The sequence below is a fragment of the Ursus arctos genome, unplaced genomic scaffold (genome assembly GCF_023065955.2).
Source record: "Ursus arctos isolate Adak ecotype North America unplaced genomic scaffold, UrsArc2.0 scaffold_9, whole genome shotgun sequence".
Classification (NCBI taxonomy): domain Eukaryota; kingdom Metazoa; phylum Chordata; class Mammalia; order Carnivora; family Ursidae; genus Ursus; species Ursus arctos.
Window position 1 is genome coordinate 31356577 of NW_026623111.1, and position 13131 is coordinate 31369707.

At 39.5% G+C, this 13131-nt stretch overlaps 1 protein-coding gene across 3 annotated transcripts in view; it reads right to left on the reverse strand.

The window, feature by feature from the left end:
• Positions 1-223: 223 nt before the first annotated feature.
• UGDH (UDP-glucose 6-dehydrogenase) overlaps positions 224-13131 on the reverse strand; it is a 30290-nt gene continuing 17382 nt past the window's right edge. The window contains exons 4-12 of one of the 3 annotated variants that reach the window (XM_057309858.1): positions 12919-13119; positions 12370-12571; positions 11581-11724; positions 8593-8687; positions 5962-6092; positions 5594-5727; positions 4359-4450; positions 4134-4244; positions 224-1593 (exon numbers count right to left, since the gene is read on the reverse strand). In XM_057309858.1, coding sequence (XP_057165841.1) covers positions 1483-1593; positions 4134-4244; positions 4359-4450; positions 5594-5727; positions 5962-6092; positions 8593-8687; positions 11581-11724; positions 12370-12571; positions 12919-13119 — 1221 coding nt within the window. In that variant the 3' untranslated portion in view covers positions 224-1482. Of the gene's footprint in view, positions 1594-3842; positions 4245-4358; positions 4451-5593; positions 5728-5961; positions 6093-8592; positions 8688-11580; positions 11729-12369; positions 12572-12918; positions 13120-13131 lie in introns of those variants that run through there. The other 2 variants (XM_026508756.4, XM_057309857.1) reach the window with 2 other exon arrangements.

Genomic DNA, 13131 nt, shown 5'->3' on the forward strand with positions numbered 1-13131 from the left:
AAAACCATTCTTAGCTTATAGGTGGCTGGCCAGATTTGGCCCACGAGCTTCCGTTTGCCGATACCTGATCTATTTGCTAAATTCCCACCCTTTCTTACATCATTTGAAAGAATGATGTAATACCCTTTTCTCAAAAGAGTAAGGAGTAATCTTTTTCTGTCTAATGTCAGACTGTCATGACTCATTTGTTACTTGCACTATGACAAAAAATACACCCACGCAATTGTTGATACAGAATATTTTATTTATGCATTTGATATCTGTACAGATGTCTGTCCTCATCTTTATATTTGTCTCTGCATTCTTAGTGAACTGCAAAATTCCTAAAGGATGAGACTTGTATCTGTTTAACTTGATTTGTACATTTTCAGCAGAGCACAAGCATCAAATGGACATCTGACATATTTCAATAATGAGAAAATACAAGAGAAAATCAAATATAAGTCAACAAGAGACATAAGAAAAAAGCACATGGAGACATACAAAAATTCTTATTTAAGAATTACGCTGTTATTTGTAAAATCTACTTCTTTAAGTTCATACATGAGATTATACTGGTTTTCTTATTTAAAGAAAAAGGGGAAACTTCAATGAGTTAAAGAAATAAAAATGCAAAATAAAGGTAACAAATATTTTTGGCTCTTGAATGACAACAAAAAACGATCAGTGAGATAAAACAAGAAGTGAAGAATAAACTAGACCAATACTGATATTCTCTTCATGTTAAAAATAAAATTGCCTTTAGTCTTATTTGGATTGATTGGAAATGAGCACTGATGATCTTCTTGGGCTAAAAAAACAACACAGCTCCTTAAAACAAAAGGGGCAAAGGAACATTACCTAAACCAAACTTATAGGGCCACTGGAAGCGTAGGGAAAATGTTTTAAGCACATCCAAAAAAAAAGAAAAGGAGAAGGAAAGCACAGAAGGCCCCATTCTGTCCGCTGCGTCTTCCTTCCATGTGCAGAGGGACAAGAAATGGCTCGGCGAACACCTTACCCCATGAAGCCAGAGGCCTCTAAGTCTCCAGGACACTTTTTGAAAAGGTTAGCAGGTGTAGCCCAGTTTTTAGGACAGCAATTTCATGGTTTAAAATACATATTTAATGACAAGTAATTAAACCAATGATCCGAAAAACCAAAGAGCGCCTTTTCCTTTACAACGTGATATTAAAGTGCTGCCTATGGACACTTTGTAAAGTAAAAAGTGTTTCAGGTTTAATTTTTCTTTTACAAAAATCGACACCATTAAAACCAACATGATTACCACTCATCCAATCACTGAGGTAACAACATTATAAAAATATGTAAAAAATATTCTAGATTCATAATACCAGATATGCTAATTCCCATACAGCCAGTATAAATTTGATTATTAAAAAAATAGCTTTGTTTCCTTAAAAACACTTGGTTCATTTACTATCAGACAGATATCTGCTATTCTGAAGTACCAAAAAAAATTACAAATAAAAATGGCAATGTCTATACTCTGGGTTTCTTGTTCGGTGGATCTTGAAGACTAAACTTAGGAATTTCCCCAGAAGGAGCGTATGGAATTCTCTTTGAAGATACCTTTTTTCCAATTGTTTCAATCTGGGGGGGAAAAAAAGATTTTAGCAAGAAAATCTAGAGTATTTTTTTCCTTTTAAAAGCAAAAGAAGGTCTCAAGTTGTGTGGGTTGCTATGAAAGATCTTTGGTTCCTTCCATATTTTTTATGTTTCTAGAGTCAGTCTACACTCCACTCTTCTAGTCGTGTCTAGAGACTCTTACTCCTACCACTCCCAACACCAGGCCCCCTCAAACAGACCAGCTCACATGCCACCATTGTCTCAGCACATGGATGAAAGCAACTCGCAGACCAGATTCCAGGGAAATCACATCCTCTCTCAAACTCTATTCTCAGGTCTGCTTCCCTTAGTCTAATAAATTAGCATGAGCTGTCACAGCATAGATTTCAGGAGTTCAGGCTTGAGTCTGAAAGGCCCCAGCTGGATTCCTGACTGATAATTGCGTCCACCTAAGCTCTCTAGGTTTTTCTTCCTCATTTGTAAATGGTGTTCCTACCACTTACTTTAAAGGTTATGGTATAGATTAAATTAGACAAAGTGCTCAGCACTGTGTTTGGCAGACAAGGCAGCCTTCAATAAATAAACGGTAATCAATTTTTATTTTGCATATTACATTTTAAACATTTCCTCACATATCCAAAATCATTAATCTTCTTTTTAAAGACACTGCTTCTTCAATGATCATAAATTTAGCCCCCTCCATAGCAAAAATACACAATTTTCATAAATGTCTTTTGAGTTGAAAATTAATATTTAATTCTGACTCAAAGGGCCTCTGCTTTGTATTCATCGATTGTCTTGGTGACTTATAAATGCCCTTTATTTAGTGAGTCCATTCCTAATTTTTTTTCCATTTTTTTAAATCCCTACTACAAAAAGTTAACTTTTATAAGAACTCAAACTCACATTAAATATATATATATATACATATATGTATATATACACATATACATATATATCTTTACATCTCTTCTCCCTTAGATGAGTCATAAGTAGAAGAGAAAATGTGCCTAATGCCTTAGAAGTCATTTTTAAAAAATAACATTGCTTCAGTTTAAGTCATGACTGGGAGAAGTAGTCATGTTGTTACTCACTAAGGAAGGGCAGGACAGAAGAATCCCCAAGGTCCCTGACGGAGTGTTAACAGACAAGGATGTCATCAGATTCTTGTTGCAAGTGAATCTCTCATGAATGAGAAATGAGCACTGAATGCTAAATAAGAAGGATCTTCCACAAGTCAGTGACAGGTAACGAGAGCCAGATCAGACATTCTGAGCAGTAGATAAGGCCCTATCGGTACCTCTCCAAGGCAGCTGGAGCTGAGCAGACGCACATGGCCCGCTCTAAACCCTGCCCCGCTCTGCTCAAGGGCTCTGCTGACTGCAATCTCCCAGCATATTTCTTTATCCTCCTCAACCTCCCCTCAAGCCTCCCACCCCCACATACACTGCTCTGAGGAAATGGAAAGTACCTCCTTCTTACTAACACTCTTGGGATTCCCGGGGAAAATTGAAATAGATGCAACATAAAATGTACTGTTCGGGTTACTGTCAGCTCTCTAAACATTCCATGATTAACTGACAAACTTGGAATTAAAAAGGGCCAGTCCCACTGAAGCTCCCATACTTCTCACTCACACCTCTCAGGTGCTAGGACAGTGCTGAGCACTCAGAAGGTACAGGAGCCTATACAACATGTGACAACTACACTGCATTTTGCAGTTTGGTTTTTTCTTTAAGATTTTATTTATTTGTCAGAGAGAGATACAGAGAGAGAGAGAGAGTACAAGCCGAGGGAGCAGCAGGCAGAGGGAGAAGCTGGCTCCCCACCGAGCAAGGAGCCTGAAGCGAGACTCGAACCCAGGACCCTGAGATCATGACCTCAACCAAAGACAGACACTTAACCAACTGAGCCACCCAGGCATCCCCAACTGGCAGTTTTCAAAACATTCATATAGGAATAAGAGACCTGGCCTCTGAGGGAGTCAGAGTGCTACAGACGGTTTGACAGAGCCGCCTGGGTACCTCTGGGAAGAAGAAAATTAACTTCTTTTTTTTTAAAGATTTTATTTATTTATTTGACAGAGAAAGAGAGCACAAGCAGGATAAGTGGCAGGCAGATGGAGAGGGAGAAGCAGGCTCCCCACAGAGCAGGGAGAGCCTGATGTGGGTCATGATCCCAGGACCCTGGGAATATGACCTGAACCGAAGACAGTCGCCCAACCAACTGAGCCACCCAGGTGCCCCCAAAAAATTTACTTTTAAGTTTGTACATTTTCGTACTTGATCTTTATATGTGGCAAGGCAAGGTACATTCTATCCCTGTATAATAGACACCCGCTGACTCCTAGATACTACATAAGACCAATATTAAATGACCTTTAGATCACAAATGAGGAGGGAATAAAGTAATTACACAAACTGTACAGAAAATTCCCAGAGAACATGTTGCCCCCAAGTTATGTTATTGCTAAAGAAGGGTATATTAAAAATTCTAAAACTCAAACCCACTAAAAAGCAAATGACCGAACAAACAAAACAAAACCAGTCTGGGATCATAATTACCTGGAAGCCAATGGTTTGTAGTTCATTGTGCAGCCCATCCAGGACACGTCGCCCATCAAAGATAAAGGCTGGCTTCAGCATTTTTTTATGAATGCGTTCGTAATCCAGTTCCTATAAAGACGGAACCAAAAAAACAATTAGAACATATACATGAACACATACTCAACCCCAAATGATATCAGAATACTTCTAAAATTTTCTTTAATATGACTTTTGTCACCTCACCTTAAACATGTCCCACTCTGTGCAAATAACCACAGCATGGGCGCCATCACAGGCTTCGTATGGGTCCTTGGAAATGGTCACGAGCCGGGACACTATAACAACAACAGCCACAAGAAATTGGCCATAAGAAAGGAGTTATTTGAAATTATGCTCTTTAATACTAGGATTGCAGGCAGAGTTGAGGGTCTGACAGAAATGGAATGGTCTGGTTGAAGTAAGAAAGAGAGTCATGGTGGGTGCCTGGAGCACCTGAGCCCCCCCCAGCAGCATCTCCTTGGAACCTCTGGGCTTTTTAGAATACGTTGGAAAAACCATTAGACTAACCCACAGCCAATCAGTTCAACTCAAAGTTGATGGAACAATGTCTAAGAGTTTAATTTTAGAGAAATGAGGCTGAAAAGAGGGCCTACCAATGATAAAAATGGAACAACCATGGAAGCAGCACAAATATCTATCAATAGATGAATGGATAAAGATGTTTTATATATTTATATATATATAAATATTCCATTGTATATGTATATACACAATGGACTATTACTCAGCCATAAAAAAGAATGAAACTTTGCCATTTGCAATGACATGGATGCAGTTAGAGAGTATAATGCTAAGTGAAATAAGTCAGTCAGAGAAACAAATACCATATGATTTCACTCGTGGAATTTAAGAAACAAAACAAACAAACAAAGGAAAATAAAAAAGAGAGAGAGAGAGAAACAAACTTTTTTAAAAAAGATTTATTTATTTATTTATTTATTTGAGAGAGAGAGAGAACAAGCAGTGGGGAGGGGCAGAGGGAGAAGCAGGCTCCCCGACGAGCAGGGAGCCCAACTCGGGGCTTGATCCCAGGACCTGAGCCAAAGACAGATGATTTACCGACTGAGCCACCCAGGTGCCCCCAAGAAACAGACTTAACTATAGAGAACAAACTGATGGTTACCAGAGGGGAGGGGGTGGGGGATGGGTGAAACAGGTAATGGGGATTAAAGAGTACACGTATCATGAGGAGCACTGAGTAACGTATAGAACTGTTGTATCACGATACTGTAAACCAGAAACTAATATAATAAACTAATATAATACTGTATGTTAACTATACTGGTATTAAAACTTTTTTTAAATGCAGCATTTCATTAAAACACACACACACAAAGACAGAACAACCAAAGGTTTCTAGAGAACAAACAGGTTTTAGGGCCTGTACTCAAAGTGATTCATGAGGCTCAAAGCCTTACCTTGGTCATCCTGGGAAACTCCTGGGTGAGAAAGATCCACAACTATTTGTTCCCTTGGTACTTTTGGATCATATATATGGAGATGTGCACCTTCATCCATCAAATATTTGCTGATATATATACTAGAAGATTCTCTGAAGGAAAAAAAAATCAGTATTGCTAAGCTTTGAAATAGCATATATTCTAATACCTAGGAGTTTATAGAGGTAAGATTCTATTTCTTGTGAGGATACAGATGTTCACTTTATTTTTATTCTTTATTCTATTATATGTATATATTTCACATACACACAACCACCATTAAAAATCAAAATGAGATGAGGAGTCAGTACTTGTAAAGGGGTTGAAATATTTTAAAGCACCGATACCTTGTATCACCGGTGTCCTTTTTGAATGCAAATCCCAAAATAGCTATCTTCTTATCCGTTACAGTATTAAACAAACTGTCTATAATCCGCGAAGCAAACCTCCTTCTCTGGTAGTCATTCATATCGATAACCTGAAATCACACATACAATTATGCAATGTTGCAGGTACAGTTGTGCAGTTAAAAGAGGTGCGGCCTGTGCCATATACTGCTCACAGTTCATAGTACAATTGTATGAACACCAGCCTCATAAAGATGCAGCAGGCAAAGACTAACCAACCTCTTTAGTATCTATTGATTAAAAAAAAAAAGAATTAGCACCCCACGACTTAAAGCCATCATGAAAATTTTCATTTGGCTTAACTTTCCATGCACCAATCTGGGATGCAATGGATGTGAAGATGGGGAGCACAGCTAAGTTTCAACCCCATCAGAAATCTAGCTATAAAAACGGCCTAAAAAGGTAAATAGGAAACAAGTGTTCTCCTTAGGCAATTTCTCCAAACCCTGTGGAAGTAAAGCTGTAAGCAATCAAATCCCAAATCACCCCCTCATATGCTTCCCTCTCACCCCTCACCAGTGAGTAGAAAGTGGACAGAAAACAGAACAATGCACAGAGTTTTAGCTGCCTCTGGGTGAACCATTATACCACTTACCCTTGGCAAACTGGTTGTTTTTTGAGAGAGAGAACGTGTGCAGGGAGGGGGAAAGAGAGAGAGAGAGAGAGAGAATCTTAAGCAGGCTCAATGCCATCTTAGGACCTTGAGATCATGGCCTGAGCTGAAATCAAGAGTTGGACGCTTAACCAACTGAGCCACCCAGGTGCCCCTCCCTTGGCAAAGTTTTTAAATAGATATTATAAAAGAGGATTACCTAATCCTTTACTCTCCTAAGAGTTTAGAAACAAGACTTTCTATTGGTGACCAGATGAATATAAGGAAAGAGACTGGTTTTTACTTTTTTTTTTTTTTAAGTCTCTGATTCCTAGGGGCTGTCTCAGAATCTGAGAGTTTGGGAAATGAGCCCAAAATGTTGGAAAATCAAACCTTTATCTGCATTTTTGCCATGATGGACAGGAAGGTAAAGTCATCTTGCTGGATTGAGTGAAACAAACTTTTACATTGTACATTTTTCTTTAAAATGTGGGCTTTCTTATATCCTCACCCACTGCTGAAATCTAAAAAACTATAAACTTGAAGAAAAATTTTTGGCTGAGACCTTGGACAAATTATTTAACATCTCTAAGACTCAGTTTCTTCACCTATAAATGGGGGATAAAATTATTGATGAGAACTAAACGAAATACTACACGCAGAGTACCTAGAACAGAGCCTGGTGCAGAGAAAGCACTCAATTAATGTTAACTCTAGTTTCAGTTTGGGAAGGGTCTCTGATTTTAGCTCTGTGAATCTCAAAAGGACGAAACAGATATCAACACACCCAAGCCACTTGAAAGCATTACAATACAGGTTCTTCTTTATTTTTATTTTCTTTTTTTTAATTTACTTTTTATTTTTTGAAGATTTTATTTTATTTATTTGACAGAGACAGCCAGCGAGAGAGGGAACACAAGCAGGGGGAATGGGAGAGGAAGAAGCAGGCTCCCAGTGGAGGAGCCCGATGCGGGGCTCGATCCCAGAACACCGGAATCATGCCCTGAGCCAAAGGCAGACGCTTAAGGACTACGTCACCCAGGCGCCCCTTGTTTTGATTTTCTGCTGTTCAAGATAGAAAAGAGTTACAATTTTTTCTTTTTTTAAAATATTCTTTTATTTATTTATTTATTTATTTATTTATTTATTTTAAAAGATTTTATTTATTTGAGAGAAAGAGTAAGCAAAAGAGAGAGAATGAGCAGGGGGACAGGGAGAAGCAGGCTCTCTGCTGAACAGGGAACCAGATGCGGGGATCAATCCCAGGATCCTGGGACCATGACCTGAGCTGAAGGCAGATGTCCAACAGACTGAGCCACCAGGCACCCCAGAAAAGAGTTATAATTTTTTAAAATATTTATTCATTTATTTTAAGAGAGAGTGAGCGAGAGTGCAGGGGTGGGGAGGGACAGAGGAAGAGGGAGAGAGAATCTCAAGCAGAATCCATGCTGAGTGTGGAGCCTGAGGTGGGGCTCAGTCCCAAACCAAGAGTTGGATACTTAACCAACTGAACCACCCAAGTGCCCGAAAAGAGTTATAATTAATAATAACAGTTCTCGGGGTGTCTGGGTAGCGCAGTCAGTTAAGCATCTGACTCTTGATTTCAGCTCAGGTCATGATCTCAGAGTCACGAGATCAAGCCCCGTGTGGGGCTCCGGGCTGAGTGTGGAGTTTGCTTAAGATTTTCTCTCCCTCCGCCCCTCCCCCCCCCCAAGAATAATAGCTCTTGCTTTACTCTGGGAGCAAATGTTATAAAACTGGAAGAAACATGGTTTACCAGAAATTTCCATCAGAGTTCATGAACAAAAAAGACAAATTAAAAACACAGAAGCCTAATAAATCAATCTAAAATATTGAATATAATAACAGTTGAGTTCCTGGAATAAACAAATAAATCCTACCAAAAACATTTTACAGACAAAGGGTGACATGTTTTAATTAGAAGTTAATCAAAAGTTGCTGACTATAAAGATTTATACCTGCTGCCAATAACGAGCGACTTCAGGCAAATTCAGAGCCTCACAGAGATAAACCAAGTTCAGAACATCTTTCTGAAAGCAGCTTCCACCAAAACCTGAAGAAAAAAGTGACAATATTTTCATTTAAGAACCACAACTGAATCATGGGACAAATCTGTCATACTAAATTTGAGGTCCTATGGTAGAATTTTTTTCTAAGTAAACTCCATACTACACATGGGGCTTGAACTCACAACCCGGAAATCAAGAGTCACATACTCTACTGAGCGTGCCAGCCAGATGGCCCTGTGCTAGGCGTTTTTTGTTTTGTTTTGTTTTTAAGAGAGAGGAGAAGGGTGGGAGAGTCAGAGGGAGAGGGAGAGAGAGAATCTTAAGCAGGCTCCATGCCCAGTGCGGATCTCACAACCCTGAGATCACAACCTGAGCAGACCAAGGGTCACAACCAACTGAGCCACACAGGCGCACCCCTAGGATTTTTAACAATAAAATTCAGATGTTGGAAATTTAGTGTGTTTAGAGATGGTGTGAAATCTTGAGGTAAATAATAAACTCCATAAATAATTTCCAGACAATCTTCTAGTTAATGTTTTATTATGGCTACATTTTCTATTTTATTTCTCATTCATCTAGTATCACTGCCCCACATCTCTTTCTTTAGCACAGGGCTAGTAAACTTTTACGGGACAAATTGTAAATATTTTAGCCCTCGTGGGCCACACGGTCTCTGGCACAACTATTTAACTCTGCCTTTGTAGCTCAAAAGCAGTCAGACAATATGTAATAAAATAGCCATGGCTAAGTGTAGTCTTTAATTCCTATCACCTATTTCACTCATCCCCCACCCAACTCCCCTCTGGGAACCCTCAGAATGTTCTCTATAGTTAAGAGTCTGTTTCTTGGTTTATCAATTTTCTCCTCCGTTTGTTTCTTAAATTCCACATATGAACGAAATCATATGGTATTTGTCTTTCTCTGACTGACTGCACTTAGCGTTATACTCTCTAGATCCATTCTTGTTGCAAATAGCAACATTTCTTTCTTTTTTATGGCCAAGTAATATCCCACTGTGTACATACACCACATCGTCCTTATCCATTCATTTGTCAGTGGACACTCGGGCTGCCTCCATATCTTGGCTCTTGTAAATGACGCTCAAAAAATAAACACAGGTGTGCGCATATCTTCTCAAATTAGAGTTTTTGTCTTCTTTGGGTAAATACCCAGTAGTGGAACTACTGGATCATATTGTAATTCTATGTTGAATTTTTTTTTTTAAAGATTTATTTATTTATTTATTTATTAGACAGAGACAGCCAGCGAGAGAAGGAACACAAGCAGGGGGAGTGGGAGAGGAAGAAGCAGGCTCCTAGTGGAAGAGCCCGATGTGGGGCTCGATCCCAGAACACCAGGATCACGCCCTGAGCCGAAGGCAGACGCTTAACAACTGCGCCACCCAGGCGCCTCTCTGTGTTGAATTTTTGAGGAACCTCCATACTGTTTTCCACAGTGCACCAGTTTGCATTCCCACCAACACTGCATGAGTTTTCCCTTTTCTCCACATCCTTATGAACACTTGTTGTTTTTTATGTTTTTGATTTTAGCCATTCTGACAGGTGTGGGGTGATATCTTATTGCGGTTTTGATTTGTATTTCCCTGATGATGAGTGATGTTGAGTCTTTTCATGTGTCTGTTGGCCACCTGCATGTCTTCTTTGGAGAAATATTTGTTCTATGTCTTCTACCCCCAACCTTTTTTAAAGCTCCACACCCAAAATGCGGCTTGAACTCATGACCCAGAGATCAGAATTTCATGCTCTACAGACTGAGCCAGGCGGGTGCCCCGTATCCCTTTTTTATTGGGTTATTTAGTTTTTTGAGTGTTGAGTTATATAAGTTCTTTATATATTTTGGATACTGTTTATCAGATATGTCACTTGCAAATACCTTCTCCCATTCAGTAGGTTGTATTTTAGTTTTGTTGATACACAATCATTTTGTGTTGCCTTTTTTTTTTTAAAGTAATCTCTACCCCTAATGTGAGGCTCAAACTCATGACCCCAAGACCAAGAGTTGCATGCTCTACCAGCTGAGCCAGCCAGGAATCCCTGTTCTTATTTTTGTGTGTTTAAAGGCACTTTTATTTAATCTATATTGTTGATTCATTGACATAAAACTCACAGCCAACAGCACTATTACTCGGGCCTGAATAAAGCCTATCTAACCACACGTACTTTGTCTGAGAGGCACACATCCCAGCCTCCTGGCACTTCACAACACCAGGTAGCACTAGCACTTCACACACAATATGCCTGGGGGCCATTTAAAAAAGTGAAATCACCAACGAAAAGTACAAAAATGCAAAAAATGTGACACTAAATAGACCACAAAGAGCCCTTGTTCAAAGAATGGGAGCTGAAACAAGAAAACAAGAGCACTGCCCGATGCAGCTTCAGTGGAGAATGTTGGTGTTGCGTGACTCAAATTTTTTGCTGCTCTGTGTGTGTCTGCAAATGACCGTGAAAGCACTCTGAACATTGATTTGGGGATCACAAATAAATTTTAGCAAGGAGGATAATTCATAGGTATAGAACTGGCAAGTAATGAGGACCAACTGTATTTCACCAAGGCCACATTTCCGAAAAGTATGTTAGTAGGCAAAGCGAGTGATAGGGAATCTTCTTCCTGTTTGCTTCAGGAAGGTATTGAGTTATTACCTACGTGGTCTCCTGAACTTATTCTTCCTAAATGTTCTAACTAAATATTAATCAATCCTCCTAACACAGTGAACTATGTTTATCTTACTAATCCAGTAATTATTAAAACAATGTAAGTTTAACTATTGCTTCACTTGGAAAGTTCTTGATAGGTTGAAGGTTACATGTATCATGGAATCATTACTGTAAGGGCATTAAGTTATACAAAGACTTTCTTAAAGTTAGAGACTTAGCTAAAGGAACCTACTTTATGTACAGAAAAATTTCAATTTACCAACACTGGCTTTCAGAAACTTATTTCCAATTCTCTGGTCCATTCCAATGGCTGTTGCCACTTCTTCTACATCGGCCCCTGTTGCCTCACAGAGGGCGCTTATGGAGTTAATGCTGCTGATCCTCTGGGCCAGAAAAGCATTTGCTGCCTTTGGGGGGGGAAGGAAGGAAAAGTATGGTGAGTTAAAATAGCGATTTTCTATGTCTGGATTATATTTCATTGCGTTGATACAAATTACTGAGGGAGATATAAGTTACCGTTGGGCTCAATTTGAGGAGGCTACGGATGTGTTGGTAAAGGAAAATGTTTTAAATTAGAGAAGAAAGATGATTAAGAATGGGATTAAAAATAGAAAGAGTGATTTTAAAAACTATTTTCTTTTTAAAGATTTATTTACTTGAGAGAGAGAGGAAGCAAGCAAGCACAGTGGTGGGGGAGGGAGAGAGTCTTAAGCAGACTCCCCACTGAGTGCAGAGACTGACGCAGGGCTGGATCCCACGACCCTGAGACCATGACCTGAGCTGAAATCAAGAGTCCGACGCTCAACCAACTGAGCCACTCAGGCACCCCATTAAAAACTACTATTTTAATGCACCCTCCATTTTATGTTACATTTTATTAAAAATTGAGAATTTTCCATATTTGATTTCCCTTGTGAAAATTACTTCATAATGGACAAGAATATGATGTTCTAAATACTAATATTAAGAAAGTACCTGTGTGGCTTATCAGGCTTAAGAGAAAAAAGTTCTTAGTTTTAAATTTAATGGAGGGTTGAATGCTATGTACCAACCAGTTTGGAAAGTTCTGAAGACCAAGTATTAGTGGTGAGGATCTTCTCTCTGGGAACCCAATGCTCGTACACAGCACACAGGGCCTGCACAGCTCTCTGGCCCTCTGGGGTTTCATCCCCTCCAATCAGGACTCTGTCTGGATTCTTTAGGTCCTTGATGGCCGTTCCTTCCGCCAAGAACTCAGGGTTGGACAGCACCTAGAATTCCAATGCAAACCAAAGTTTTATTTTATTTATTTATTTTAAAAAATATTTTATTTATTCATTTGACAGAGATAGAGACAGCCAGCAAGAGCGGGAACACAAGCAGGGGGAGTGGGAGAGGAAGAAACAGGCTTCCATCGGAGGAGCCCAACGTGGGGCTCGATCCCAGAACGCCAGGATCACGCCCTGAGCCTAAGGCAGACGCTTAACGACTGAGCCACCCAGGCGCCCCAAGAATTCCAACGCAAACCAAAGTTTTAAACTTAGAATTAACCGTGGGCAAACTATAAAGTATCAATATTTATATAAGAATCAGGTTCCAACACTTCCTTTGTTTATACCTGTAAATTCAAGTTGGGTTTTGTGTTTGCATCAAATATTCGACGAATACTTTCTGCTGCCCGCACTGGAACTGTGCTTTTCTCAGTCACAATTTTGTACCCGTGTGAGTTTTGCACAATGCGTCTGGCACAAGCCTCGATATACTTCAGATCTGCTGCGCGGCCTTTCCCCATTCCGTAAGTTTTTGTTGGCGTGTTCACCTGATGAAAGCA